General features: G+C 61.7%; 1 protein-coding gene across 6 annotated transcripts in view; it reads left to right on the top strand.

Moving 5' to 3' along the window:
* The window catches only part of GSE1 (Gse1 coiled-coil protein), a 105262-nt gene that overhangs the window by 83101 nt on the left and 8495 nt on the right, over window positions 1-13666 (top strand). For 4 of the 6 annotated variants that reach the window (XM_063168141.1, XM_063168143.1, XM_063168146.1 and 1 more), the window contains 6 exons: window positions 5183-5401; window positions 9777-9976; window positions 11536-11717; window positions 11853-12050; window positions 12439-12630; window positions 13272-13582. In XM_063168141.1, the coding sequence (XP_063024211.1) occupies window positions 5183-5401; window positions 9777-9976; window positions 11536-11717; window positions 11853-12050; window positions 12439-12630; window positions 13272-13582 (1302 nt within the window). The remainder of the gene's footprint in view (window positions 1-5182; window positions 5402-9776; window positions 9977-11535; window positions 11718-11852; window positions 12051-12438; window positions 12631-13271; window positions 13583-13666) is intronic. The other 2 variants (XM_063168144.1, XM_063168142.1) reach the window with 1 other exon arrangement.

The following is a 13666-nucleotide window of genomic DNA, read 5'->3' as shown; positions in this document are numbered from 1 at the left end:
AAATTTTCCCCTGGCTGGATCTCCTGAGGGCTGCAGAGGCTCCCAGGGCTGCTGGGCTGGGCACGGGAGGGTTGGGAAGGGAGGGAAAGCGCCCGGCCTCGCTCCATCCCCAGCGCTGCGCCCTCCAAACGAGCTCTTATTAGTTTGCTTGTTGTCGTTTGCCAGATCAATGGTCCGTGCAGGAGTGATCGATGGAGGCCCAGCCTCCAGGATAACAGTGCTGGATGCTCCGCAGGGAGCCCAAATCCCACCCAAGGGGCTCCTCACCACGGGGAACCCATCCGGGCCCTCCAAAGAGCTGTTCCCGGGATGGGCCCTGGGTTCTACCTAAAATTGGGGGCAGAGGCTGTGACTGCATCTCTCTGTGCCTGGGGACACCTGGGGACACCAAGCCCGTGCTGGGAAGGGGGGAGGGAGGGCAGGAGCACGGGCTGGGATCGATCAATTAATTAATTAATGGAGCATGTTGGAGGTGCGGCGGCAGAGCTGCTTTAATGAGGAGTGGAAAACGTGCAGGGCATCGCCAGGAGGGAGGGGAGCTGGTCACCTCTGCCTGTCCCCTCTGCCCCAGGGGGTGACAGGGTGTGTGACAGGGCCACCGCAGCACGCGCTGGGCCTGGCCCCCTGCCCTCCGTGCTGGGGCTGTGCCCGCTGCCTCCAGGCGCGGAGGGAAGGGGGGCTGGCAATGCGAGGCCATTAGCATCGGCAATCCATGCGGAGCAGCTGTTCCTGCTCCGAGCGTGCAGCTGGATGCGGCTCCGGAGCGGGAGAGGGGGGAAAGGCTCGGGGGGGATCCTCAGCACCCCGAATCCCTCGGGGAAGCAGCAGCACACGGCGTGCTGGAGCCTTCCGGAGGGTTTGGCCGAGCGGGCTCCGTCCCAGCTGCGGCGCTGCGGGCTGGGTGCGGATCCATCCCCGGGGAGGAGGAGGAGGAGGATGCAGGATGCTCTCGTCTCTCCCCACTCCCTCGGCTTCCCGCCGCACTGGGTTTTTTTCCGCTCCATTTGCCAGGGGCTGGAGCTGCTGCCTGATCGTATTTGGTAATAAATTATTAGTTCCAGCACTTGGGAGCCCGGCAGCTCAAAATAGCTGCTGTAAGAGCGGGCGGCTGGTGCAGGTCGAGTTCAATGGCAATCTGCTCCCAAGGGCACTCCACGCTCATTAGAGGCCTTTCAAGGTGCTGGGAAGGGGGCGATGGGAGCCGAGGTGCTAAACCTGCCCGATCCCCCCTTCCCCACAGCCCTACCCCGTGCCCGGGGATCTCAGGGTGCTGGGAGCCCGTCCCTGCCCCTCGCTGCCCGCTCCTGCCTGCCCGCAGCGGCTGCCAAGGGCTTTTATTTGTCTCCAGCCCCACCAGGCAGCCAGACTGGTTCTGCTCTCGCTGCCGGAGGAGGCTCCCGCTGCCAAAAAACCCGCCAGCATCATCAGGAGCAGATGGAGAGAACATGGCACGCTCCCAGCTCCCGGCTCCCAGCCCTGCGCCGGCGATGCGGGGGCTCGGGGGGGCTCCAGGAGCCGGGGCTGGGGGGTTCTGTGCCCCCGGAGGTGCCAGCCCCGCGGTGGTGCCGTGCGTGGCACTGCGGGCAGCGTGGCGGTGACCCTGCCGTGCCCGCTCCTCCTCCTCCTGCTGCGCCTGCTCCACGGGCACGCCGCCAGCGGGCACCGGGAATGCCAGACACTCCCCGTGCTGCTGTGCCCAGGCACATGCTGTGGGAGGGACGGGGGCACGGTGACACATCGCCAGCTCCCCGGCCTCCCCCCGTGCCCTCAGCGGGGCACCCAGGCGTCCCCAAGCCCCCCTGCCTCGGTGCGTGGGGGGATCCAGGCATCGCTTTGCCAGGGAGGTGCATGGCAGTGCCAGCTGTACCCACCCAGGGCCGGGCACACTGCAGGGACAGCCTGTCCCGTTTTGGGGCTCCTCTCCCCGCCCTGCTGAGGCAACCGCTGCCGTGACCCCGGGCCGCTCCAGGCACCAAACCTGACCTGTTTTTCCGCACGGATCCGCCCGCTGAGAGGAGCAGCCGGGGAGGGGCAGGGCCGGGGGGGCCCCACCTCACCGTGGGGCGTCACGGCGTCCCCAGCCACCCGCAGGGGTGAGCGACACCCACGCCGTGCTGGCAGCGGGGTGCCGGAGGGATGGGGGGATGCCGGAGGGATGGGGGGATGCAGCCCCACATCCCTCCTCCCATCCCATCCCATCCCGGTGTGGATGCTCCCGCCCAGCCCGCTCCCCGTGCCTCAGTTTCCCCAGCTGGCAGCCGTCCCGCGGAGCAGCCCGGGGACGCCCGGACAGACGGACGCCAGCGGCGGCGGGGCACGGCGGGTGAGCGGCGCTGCTCGGGCCCCAGCCGGGGCGGAGGCGCCGATTTTATCGCGGGCAGGGAGCGGCAGAACTGGTTTGGAGCGCGGCTGGGGCAGCGGCTCGGCTCGGCCCCGGGGCCAGGAGAGCTCCCCGCACGCTGCCCCGGCCGCTCGCTGCCCTGAGCTCGCCTGGCAAATCCCGCTGGGATCAGCAGCTGGCCGGAGGCGTCTGGGGATCAGCTGAGCATCACACGGGTGATGCCCTGCTTCAGCCCCGTGCCCCTGTGCCAGCCTGCTGATCCCTGGTGATGGATGCAAAAGCATCTCCGGGCCTGGACTGGGGCTGGAAATGGGGGCTGTGGTGGCGTTAAAGGTGGGGAGGAGCTGGGGGGCACTGGGAAGTGTTTGGGGCTGTGCCTGGAGATGTGGGGCAGTGCCTGGAGGTGCAGGGCTGTGCCAAGGGGATTCCAGGCAGTGCCAAGGGGATGCAGGATTGTGCCTCGGGATGCAGGATTGTGCCTAGGGGGTGCAGGGCTGTGCCAAGGGGATGCCAGGCAGTGCCTGGAGATGCAGGATTGTGCCTGGGGGACTCAGGGTTGTGCCAAGGGGATGCCAGGCAGTGCCTGGGGATGCAGGATTGTGCCTGGTGATGCAGGATTGTGCCTGGGAGATATGGGGCAGTGCCTGAGGATGTAGGGCTGTGCCAAGGGGATTCCAGGCAGTGCCTGGGGAATGTGGGGCAGTCCCTGGTGGATGTGAGGCTGTGCCAGGTGGATGTGGGGCAGTGCCAGGTGGATGTGGGGCAGTGCCTGGCGGATGTGGGGCATTGCTCAGGCGGTGCATGGGAGCTGCAGGCTGTGCCTGGAGTGCCGTGTCCCCTTTGGATGCTGCGTGGGCGCCTGGTGCTGCAGGCAGATCCCGGTGCCCGCTCTGGGGAGGGGGCACCGAGCCCCCATGCGGGGCTGGAGCAGAGCCCGGGGGTGCCGGGGCCAGGCTGGCGTGGCGGGTTGGCTTCCCAGCTGTTCCGGTAATGAATTTACATGAGCCCGAGCGTGTCGACAAGGCGGCAGTCAATGGCTGAGAGCAGCGGAGTTAATAAATGCTTGTATAATGAGGGCAGAGGGGAGCGCGCCGCCGCGCCGGCCGCCTCTCCTGGGGCCGGGGGGCAAAGATTAATCCACGCTGAGTGCCCCCCGTGCCCCCCCGGCTCCCGAGGCGCCCCCCGCCCTCCTGCCCGTGCTGGAGCTGCCGCGGGATGCTCGGGGATGCTCCGTCCGCCCTCCCTCTGCAGTGGATGGATGCTCCAGGTGCTCAGTGCCTCTCCAGCCCCGCTGGGAGTTGGGGGCTGCCCCACCACCCCCCCCATCCTCATGCCCACCTGGGAGCCGGGCTAATTTTAGGCTGGTGTTAATGAAGCTGCTGGGTGAAGTCTATTTTAAGGGCCCTGACATCAGCAGTTGCTGTTTTGGGAGGTGGAGAGCCCTGGAGCAATTGGTGTGACAGCCGGGGGGGCTCGGGGAGGGCTGCACGCTCCTGCTCAGCACCTGAGCCGCACTTTTGGGGTCACTGTGCCCCTTAGGACCTCGGTACTTTGGGGGGCAATGTGGGGATTTGGGGTGTGAGGATTTGAAGGGGCTGTGTGGGGAGTTGGACGTGCAGTGCTGGGGATCCAGGGATGCAATATTGGGGTCTTGGGGGTGCAGTGCTGGGGATTTGGGGGTGCAGGGGGTGGGATCCAGGGATGCAATATTGGGGTCTTGGGGGTGCAGTGCTGGGGATTTGGGGGTGCAGTGCTGGGGATCCAGGGATGCAATATTGGGGTTTTGGGGGGTGCAGTGCTGGGGATTTAAGGGTGCAGTTCTGGGGATCCAGAGATGGAATATTGGGGTTTTGGTGGGTGGAGTGTTAGGGATCCGGGGATGCAATATTGGGGGATTTGGGCATGCAGTGCTGGGGATTCAGGGATGCAATATTGGGGTTTTGGGGGGGTGCAGTGTTGGGGATTTAGGGGTGCAATATTGGGGTATATTGGGGGGTGCAGTGCTGGAGATTTAAGGGTGCAGTTCTGGGGATCCAGGGATGTGTTATTGGGGATTTGAGGGTGCAGTACTGAAGACCCAGGGATAAAATATTGTCAGTCCTGGAATGCTGCAGTGGGAATTTGTGGGTGCAGCTCTGGGGATCCAGGGACGCAATATTGAGGATTTAGGGGTGCAGTGGTGGGGATTTGAGTGTGCAGTGGCTGGGATTTGGGATGCAGTGTTGGGGCTTTAGGAGTGCAGTGGTGGAGATTGAGCGTGCAGTGGCTGGGATTTGGGATGCAGTGTTGGGGCTTTAGGAGTGCAGTGGTGGAGATTGAGCGTGCAGTGGCTGGGATTTAGGGGTGCAATATTGAGGATTTAGGGGTGCAGTGGTGAGGATTTGAGCGTGCAGTGGCTGGGATTTAGGGGTGCAATATTGAGGATTTAGGGGTGCAGTGGTGAGGATTTGAGCATGCAGTGGCTGGATTTGGGGGTGCAATAGTGACAACAAGGGGTGCAGTGGTGAGGATTTGAGCATGCAGTGGCTGGATTTGGGGGTGCAATAGTGACAACAAGGGGTGCAGCAGTGATGCTTTGAGTTTTGGCAGCACCATGCGAGTCGGGGGACTGCGCCTCTCCCCGCCACCTGCATCAGGATGCTGAAGCCCCCGTGTCCCCCAAAACACCCTGCAGAGCTCTGCTGAGCCCTCCTGCTCCATTATCCTGGGGACTGTGCAATGCTGGGACACGCTTCCCCCCATTACCTGAGCTCGGGGTGCATTTTGGGCAGTGGGATGACAAACTAGAGAAAAGGAGCTGCCGGGGGAAACTGAGGCTAACCCGCTGTCTCTGCTTGGCAGGCATGAGCCATGAGCCGAAGTCGCCGTCGCTAGGAATGCTCTCCACGGCCACCCGCACCACGGCCACCGTGAGCCCGCTGACCCCGTCGCCCCTGAACGGCTCCATCGTCCCCAATGGCAGCCCCGCCGCCAGCAGCACTTTGTCCGTCCAGGCAGCACCTTCCTCCAGCTTCGCCGCCGCCCTCCGCAAGCTCGCCAAGCAGGCCGAGGAGCCCAGAGGTGGGCACGGCGACAGGGGCAGGGACAGGGCGGTGACAGTCGCTGGTGCCTCCCCCAGGAGCTGGAGTTGGTGTTTTCCTGCTATTTCCCCCACTGTTGCTGTGTCTGGAGGGGGCGGTTTGGGAATTCAGTTCATCCGGAGTGATCCGGGTGCTCACTGTGCCGGGGGAGAGCACAGCATGGTAGGGTTCAGCCCTGTGCCCTCCCACCACACTGCTTTTTCCAGAGATTCCCCAAATTTGCTAATTCCTTGGCCAAATTTCCCAGTTGAACAGCCCCAGGGGTGCCCAGCCCTTGTCACCCACACTCTTCAGTTCATCGGGAGTGATCCGGGTGCTCACTGTGCCCTGGGAGAGCACAGCATGGTAGGGCTCAGCCCTGTGCCCTCCCACCATGCTGCTTTTCCCCAAATTTGCTAATTCCTCAGCCAAATTTCCCAGTTGAACAGCCCCAGGGGTGCCCAGCCCTTGTCACCCACATTTTTCAGTTCATCTGGAGTGATCCAAGTGCTGTGTTGCCCTAGGAGAGCACAGCATGGCAGGGACCAGCCCTGTGCCCTCCCACCACGCTGCTTTTCCCCAAATTTGCTACTTTCCAGGCCAAATTTCCCAGTTGAACAGCCCCAGGGGTGCCCAGCCCTTGTCACCCACATCCTCCATCACCTCCCTGTCTCTGTTTGGATGTGGGGTGTGAGCACCCCGAGGTTTCCCTTCCACAGGGAGCGTGTCCCATGGGAATTGCCAGGGCTCTCACAGCCAGATGGGGAGGCAGCCAGTGCCCAGGCTGGGAAGTGTTTCAGGAGACTGCTGGTGTCACCAATTTGGGATGAAATAGTCTTTATCTCTGCTGTTTGCATGGGTGGGTGCTCCCCTCGGATCATCACCCACTGCCTGGGCACTTTGATCCCTTTGCAAGATGTTTTTTTGCACCCAACCCCTTTGCAAGATGGTTTTTGCAAAATCTTTTTGGATGACCCTATTTAAAAGGCCCCCTTGGCACAATCCTTCTCCCAGGACCCCTTTTGCAGGGCTCTTTTTGGAAAATCCCTTTTGGAAGCATCATCTACAAGACTCTCCTTGCAGCCCAAAAATCTCTGGCACAGCCATGGCCTGAAGCATCAGCTGCTCCCAAGGAAAAGTGTGGGGATCCCAGGTCCTTGTAACTCTTTATCCTCACTGGAAGCTCCTGGTTTTTCCCAGCTGCTTCCTCTGGAACCCATCTGCTTCCTTTGGAGCGATTGATTGAGTTTGGGGAATTATTTTGCTTTTTTTTTTCCCCTTCCCACCCCACAGCTTGTGCCCTCCCTGTGCTGCTCAGCCCATCCCGAGGGACATCAGCAGGTTTGGGCATGGATTTTGTGGCACTGGAGAGAAGCAGCCACATTCCCTTTGGATTTCCCCATAACACCTGCATGGTTTATTTGCAAAAACCCCTCCCTTGCCCATTTGGGTGCCTCATCCCAGAGGTTTTTGATCCGTGTGGGTTTGGGTGTGTGTTGGGAAGGGCTTTTTTTCTCCTTGCTGTGGTTTTTAGCACCAGGAATCGAATTGCTTTTCCCTGAAATCCTCACCCACTTCCCACAACGGGAGATGCTCCCTCCACTCCCCTTCCCAGCTCGGGAGATGCTCTGCTGTGGCAGATGCCGGATCCACCCAGGATCACTGCTTTTATTCCAGCTTTATGGGCTCACAGGTGTGCTGGCACATCCCTGGGGAGATCCCCTGCTGCTCCACAGCATCCCAAACCGCCAGGGCTCATCCTGACCCACCCCTTCCCAGCAGAGCCCCACAAAGCCACCGCCTGCCCGGGGGCTGCCGCCTCTTGTCCTGCCCGGGGCTGTCCTCAGGGTGGGTTTAATCCCACCCCTCCCTCCCTCCTCTGTTCCCAGTTCTCCGTCAGGGTCTCAGCTGTTAATTACATTTGCCTGTCAGCCCGGGCTGCTAATCTGCTATCGCCGAGCGGGGAAGCGGGAGGTCAGAAAACAAAGGTGACACCATCACACTGTGCCTCTTGTCATCTCCAATCCAGATTAGTTTCATTGACTAACTCCTGGCTGAATACCACCAGTTAATTATAACGATCACAAACCCTCCCGTTTAAAGCCACACAGCGAGAATTAAGGTTCTGAAGTAAGACTTTAGCTTCATTAATTGCCGGGCTCATTGTGATGGTATTGATTGTTAACGCTATCGCGTGGTGAGTAATGGCTTCCCAGCTCAGAGGGGATTAGGCTGCTAATTGTTGTTGGCCTTGCGCTGACAAGATAGACTTCAGTGGGTGTCAAATCGGCCTCCTTTGTCGGGGACAGCCTTTCTCCTTCCCCCAGCCTCGCTGCTCTTCAAATGAAAGCGATTCGGGGCGACTCGGGGATCGTTAATCGGGGAGGGCAGCGGGATGCTGCTCCATCCTCGGCTCTGCTGAGCATCCTTCCACAGAGCGTCCTGCTGGAGCATCCTTCCTCCCCACCCTGCAGCCCCCGGCCTCGGCTCTGCTGAGCATCCTTCCACAGAGCGTCCTGCTGGAGCATCCTTCCTCCCCACCCTGCAGCCCGGGATGCTCCTGCTTCCCTCGGCACTCCCAGCCCCTGGCTCCCTCCTGGGGTTGTGTGGTCTGGGAGGGCAAGGGGATGAGGTGGGGTGTGATGTGAGGAGATGCTGGCACACTCTGGAAGTGGCTGCTGTGCCCACGGGACACACTCAGGGGAGGGGCCTTGCACGCTGGGAAGGTGATGAGACACCCTCCACACTCAGGACGCACCCTGCACACTCAGGAGACGCCCTGCACACTCAGGAGACGCCCTGCACACTCAGGAGATGCTCTGCACGCTCTGGAGGTGCTCTGCACACTCAGGAGGCACCTTGCACACTCAGGAGATGCCCTGAACACTCAGGACACACCCTGCACACTCAGGAGACGCCCTGCACACTCAGGAGACGCCCTGCACACTCCGGAGGCACCTTGCACACTCAGGAGATGCCCTAAATACTCAGGACACATCCTGCACACTCAGGAGACACCCTGCACACTCAAGAGATGCTCTGCACGCTCTGGAGGTGCTCTGCACACTCAGAACACACCCTGCACACTCAGGACACACCCTGCACACTCAGGAGATGCCCTGCACACTCAGGAGACACCCTGCACACTCAGGAGGCACCCTGCACACTCAGGACACACCCTGCACACTCAGGAGATGCTCTGCATGCTCAGGATGTACCCTGCACACTCAGAACACACCCTGCACACTCAGAACGCACCCTGCACACTCAGGATGCACCCTGCACACTCAGGACACACCCTGCACACTCAGGATGCACCCTGCACACTCAGGACACACGCTGCACACTCAGGACACACCCTGCACACTCAGCCCTCTCTCCGTGCCCCGCTCACTGCCTGGGAGCATCGCTGTCACCCCGTCCTGTGACCACAGCCCACTCCTCAGCTGGTCCCTGCTGGCCCTTTGGAATCTCCCCCTGACCCAGACTCTGGGATGGAGGGAGCAGAGTTTGGGGTTCGGAGCCCCCCAGGCTGCCCAGATGGGATTGAGGAATGGGAAATGTTCTCACCAGGCTCCCTGTGCCCTGCTTAATATGGGATTTGGATTTCTCTGCCTTTCCTCTTCTCCACCTTCACTCCATTTTTGTTTTCCCTTTGGAAATATGGCCAGCATCCCTGGGGTGGGGGTAACTTAAAGTACAGATGTGTCGTGCAAATGAAACCAAAGCCTTGCCCAGGGGTTCCAGGGAGTCCCTCCTGCATCCCAGTGTCCCCAGAGGCCCTGGCCTGTCCCTGGCAGCTCCTGCAGCTGCATTAGGAGTCTCTGGGTCTGCCTTGGGATGATGTGGCTGTCTGGGGCCAGCATCTGTGTCACTTGTGCCAAGGGGCTCTGTGGGACTGGGGGTTTGGGAGTCCCTGTTAGCTGGGAGCAAGAGGCTGCCCCATCCCACCTTTAGCACCACTGGGAGCTTCTGGGATGGAAGATGGGGAATCTCCTCCAGTCTGGGAGTCTGGCAGGACACTGAACACCCTGAGTGCATCCCAGCCCTGCTCCCTGCAGTGTGCAGTGCAGCTCCATCCACTCAGCCTCTGGGTTCTCTCCTGGTGTCCCCAAGGGTCTTGGTGTCATCGGTTCTCACTTCTTTTTGCCCTTGTGGTCTTTGTGCCTCTTTCTCTCTCTCAGAGATGGGACTTTGGGGTCCACATCCAAGCCCAGCGTCCCATTGGAGCGTCCTGAAAGCTGAAACATTCCCAATTGAACATCCCAACCCTGAAGGGTTCCAAGCACCCTCAGATCCTCCAGCTCCTCCAGAGGGTGTCTCCATCCAGCTAACTCCCTTTCTCCTAACTTCTTCAATCTCTGCTTGAATTCCAGGCTCCTCACTGAGCAGCGAGTCGTCCCCAGTGTCCTCTCCAGCCACCAACCACAGCTCCCCTGCCAGCACCCCCAAACGTGGCCCCATGGGCCCCATCATTGTCCCCCCGGGGGGACACAGCGTGCCCAGCACGCCGCCCGTGGTCACCATCGCCCCCACCAAGACGGTCAACGGCGTCTGGAGGAGCGAGGGCAGACAGGTAGGGCTGGCTTTGGGGCTGCCCTGAAGGATGGAGGGTGTGGGATATCACAGGGCAGCCCTGAAGGATGGAGGGTGTGGGATATCATAGAGGTGGCTTTGGGGCTGTACTGAAGGATGGAGGGTATGGGGTATCACAGGGCTGGCTCTGGGGCTGCCCTGAAGGATGGAGGCTGTGGGGTATCGTGTATGTGCTGCCCACATTGGGTCCCTTCCCCTCCCTGCTGTGTCCCCGAGCTGGCACCGTGCTGACAGCGTGTCCCCCGTTGTTGTCACCATCCGGAGGGGAGGGCAGGGAAGGAGGAGGAGGAGGAGGGAGGGAGGGATAGGGGGGAGAGCAGCTAATTAAGAAGCATCGTTAGTGGTTCTCCTCTCCTCCAGCATGCTACAAGCAGATTCCCGGGGGGATTATGCCACTTGGAAAGACTAATTAAACCACAAAGAGAGGCAGGCTAGGGGATGAGAAACGCCGGGGGCGAGAGGGGGGAGATAAATGGAACCGGGATCCCCGGGAGCTCAGAGGGGTGTGTGGGGTGTCAGGGTGCTCCCCAGCCCCGTGTGCCCCCCGTGTCACCCCCGGTGTGGGGATTAACCCAGTGTGGGGGTGTCTGTCTGACACTGCACGATGGGGACACCTCACCCTTTGTGGTGACCTTGGGGCTGGCCCTGCCCTGGAGGGATGGGATGGGGAGGGATGGGATGGGATGGGATGGGATGGGATGGGATGGGATGGGATGGGATGGGATGGGATGGGATGGGATGGGATGGATGGGATGGGATGGGATGGGATGGGATGGGATGCGATGGGATGGGATGGGATGGGATGGGATGGGATGGGATGGGATGGGATGGGATGGGATGGGATGGGATGGGATGGGATGGGATGGGATGGGGAGGGATGCACGGGCTGGGGGATGCTGTGGGATGCCACCAACCTCCTCCTCCTGAGCTGCTGAATGGAGAAGGTGCGATGAAAAATCATCATTTTTAAACCAAAACTTGTCTTGCTGGTGGGGTCGCCCCACTAATTGTCAGATCCTGTGGGGTCTCTTGTCACCCCAAGTTGTTCCCCCTTGCTCGGGGTCCCTCCCCAGCTGGAGGGGGTGACCTTCATGCTGACACCAGGGCTGGAGGCTGATGGAAAGCAGCTGAGGCCCTGTGGGAGGGTGCTGCTGCCGGGGGGGATTGTGGGCTGACCCCTGGGTTATGGCCCTTATCAAAGGCCGCCTGGATTTCCCCCGGCCGTGTCACTCCTCCCCGGGTGATTAATAGCCCGGGAGAACAAAGCAGCCATAAATCTCCAGGCAGGTAATGGGTGTCTTGCCCTCAGCTCTGCCCTGGCTTCAGCACCTCCTTTCCCACTGGGGCCCCTCAATGCAGCCTCCAGACCCTCCCACCCCGTCCAGCTGCCCTTCCAAAGCCTGGATGCAGGGGATGAATCCTTCCCTGGGTGCTGGTGCCAGCCAGGGCATGCTGGGGCCCTCCTGAGGGTGTTGGGGTGAGGACACAGCGGTGATTGCCCATCCCCTGCTGTCCCTGATGCCCACCTTGGCCTTGCAGCAGGAAGCAGGGTCACGAGGCAGCAGCAGCAGCGCCGGCCGCGAGCGCCTCATCTCAGAGCCCCCCCTGAGCCAGGAGAAGGCAGGGGGTCCCACCGTGCCCTCCCACCTCCTGGGGACCCCCTACTCCTTCGGGCTGCCCCCCAGCTCCGTGGTGCAGGACTCCCGCTTCCCTCCTCTCAAGTGAGTCTGCTCGGGACGGATGGGAATGGTGGCAGGGCGAGGGTGTCCCCTGCGAGCTCTGCTCCCGCCTGGGGGAGAGAGGTGACATCTCCTGGGGGCACAGGGAGGGATGGTGACCGTCTCCTTGCCCCCCAGCCTGCAGCGGCCCGTGCACCACGTGGTGCCTCCCAGCGCCGTGACCGAGGATTACCTGCGGAGCTTCCGTCCCTACCACACGGCCGAGGAGCTGCGCATGTCCTCCCTGCCGCCCCTCGGCCTCGACCCCGCCACCGCCGCCGCCTACTACCACCCCAGCTACCTGGCACACCACCCCTTCCCTCATCCCGCCTTCAGGTGGGCACTCCAAACCTTGGGAGATACCTCTGCATCAGCTGAGCTTTGGGGTATTTTTGGGGACGTGGGAGCACCGAGGGCATTTTGGGGCTCTCCATCCCTTTCTCCCAGCAGTTTCTAGGTGGGTTTGGGGCACCACCAAGTCCTTAGAGTTTTAAGCGTTGGTGCTTGTAGTTCTCAGGCAGATGCTTTAGTAGGGGTGAGCATCAAGATTTAGGGCCAGGCATGGTGGGGTATCTAATCCCAGTTTGGGCCCTGGCTTTCGTGGGGTTCAGTTAATCGTTGTTCTAAGATCTTCTTTGTTGGGGAGGCCTTATTGGCCCATCTGGCTCCTGGGAGGGGAACTGGGGGGGGGTCTTTGCCTGTCTGAGCATCGCTGCCTCCCCAGGATGGATGAGTCGTACTGCCTGTCAGCACTGAGGTCCCCCTTCTACCCGCTGCCAGCGCCGGGCTCGCTGCCCCCCCTGCACCCCTCGGCCATGCACCTGCACCTCTCGGGGGTCCGGTACCCCCCCGAGCTCTCCCACTCGTCCCTGTCCGCCCTGCAGTCCGAGCGCATCTCCAGCCTCGCCGCCGAGAGGTACGGGGTGGTGGGGGGATGATGGGGGGCATCCAGAGGATGGGGATGGATGGGGAGCTCCAGAGGATGGGGATGGATGGGGAGCTCCAGAGGATGGGGATGGTGAGGGGATGGATGGGGAGCTCCAAAGGATGGGGATGGATGGGGAGCTCCAAAGGATGGGGATGATGGGTAGCTCCAGAATATGGGGATGGTGAGGGGGATGGATGGGGGGCTCCAAAGGATGGGGATGGATGGGGAGCTCCAAAGGATGGGGATGGATGGGGAGCTCCAAAGGATGGGGATGGATGGGGAGCTCCAAAGGATGCTGATGGTGAGGGGATGATGGGGAGCTCCAGAGGATGGGGATGGTGAGGGGATGGATGGGGAGCTCCAAAGGATGCTGACGGTGTGGGTATGGATGGGGAGCTCCAAAGAGTACTGTCAGAGGACCAGGGGTGGTTTTGGGGTGCTCTAGGAATGCTGGCAGGTGACTTAGGGATTTGGGAGTGCTGCAGAGGGTGCTGGCAGGTGCCCAGGAATTGTTTGAGGTTCAAGGGTGTTCCAGGAGATGCTGAGAGGCATCCAGGGTTGGTTTTAGGAGGATGCTCCAAGGGGGATGTCTGGGGTTGGTGCTTTTGTTTTTGTTTTTCTCTCTGCAGGCTGCAGATGGACGAGGAGCTGCGGCAGAGGGAGCGGGAGCGGGAGAAGGAGCGGGAGCGAGAAGCCGACCGGGAGCGGGAGAAGGAGCGGGAACGGGAGCGCGAGCGCGAGAAGGAGCTGGAGCGGGAGCGGGAGAAGGAGCGGGAGCGGGAGCTGGAGAGGCAGCGGGAGCGCGCCCGGGAGAAGGAGCTGAGCATGGTGAAAGCCATGGAGGGGCCCTTCCTGCCCGTGGCCGAGCTGCACGGGCTGAGGGGGCACCCGGCCGAGGAGCGGGGCAAGGCAGTGGAGCCGCTGGCGCCCAGCAGAGCAGGTAATGCCCGTAATGCCCGCCTTCCAGAGCTTGCCTCGCTCCCCTCTCCCTCCAGATGGCAAAGCTGAGGGGGTTGGTGGCCCC

This window comes from Melospiza melodia, chromosome 13 (assembly GCF_035770615.1).
Source record: "Melospiza melodia melodia isolate bMelMel2 chromosome 13, bMelMel2.pri, whole genome shotgun sequence".
NCBI lineage: Eukaryota > Metazoa > Chordata > Aves > Passeriformes > Passerellidae > Melospiza > Melospiza melodia.
The sequence above is the reverse complement of the archived record's forward strand: the minus strand, read 5'-3'. Positions and strand labels throughout refer to the sequence as shown.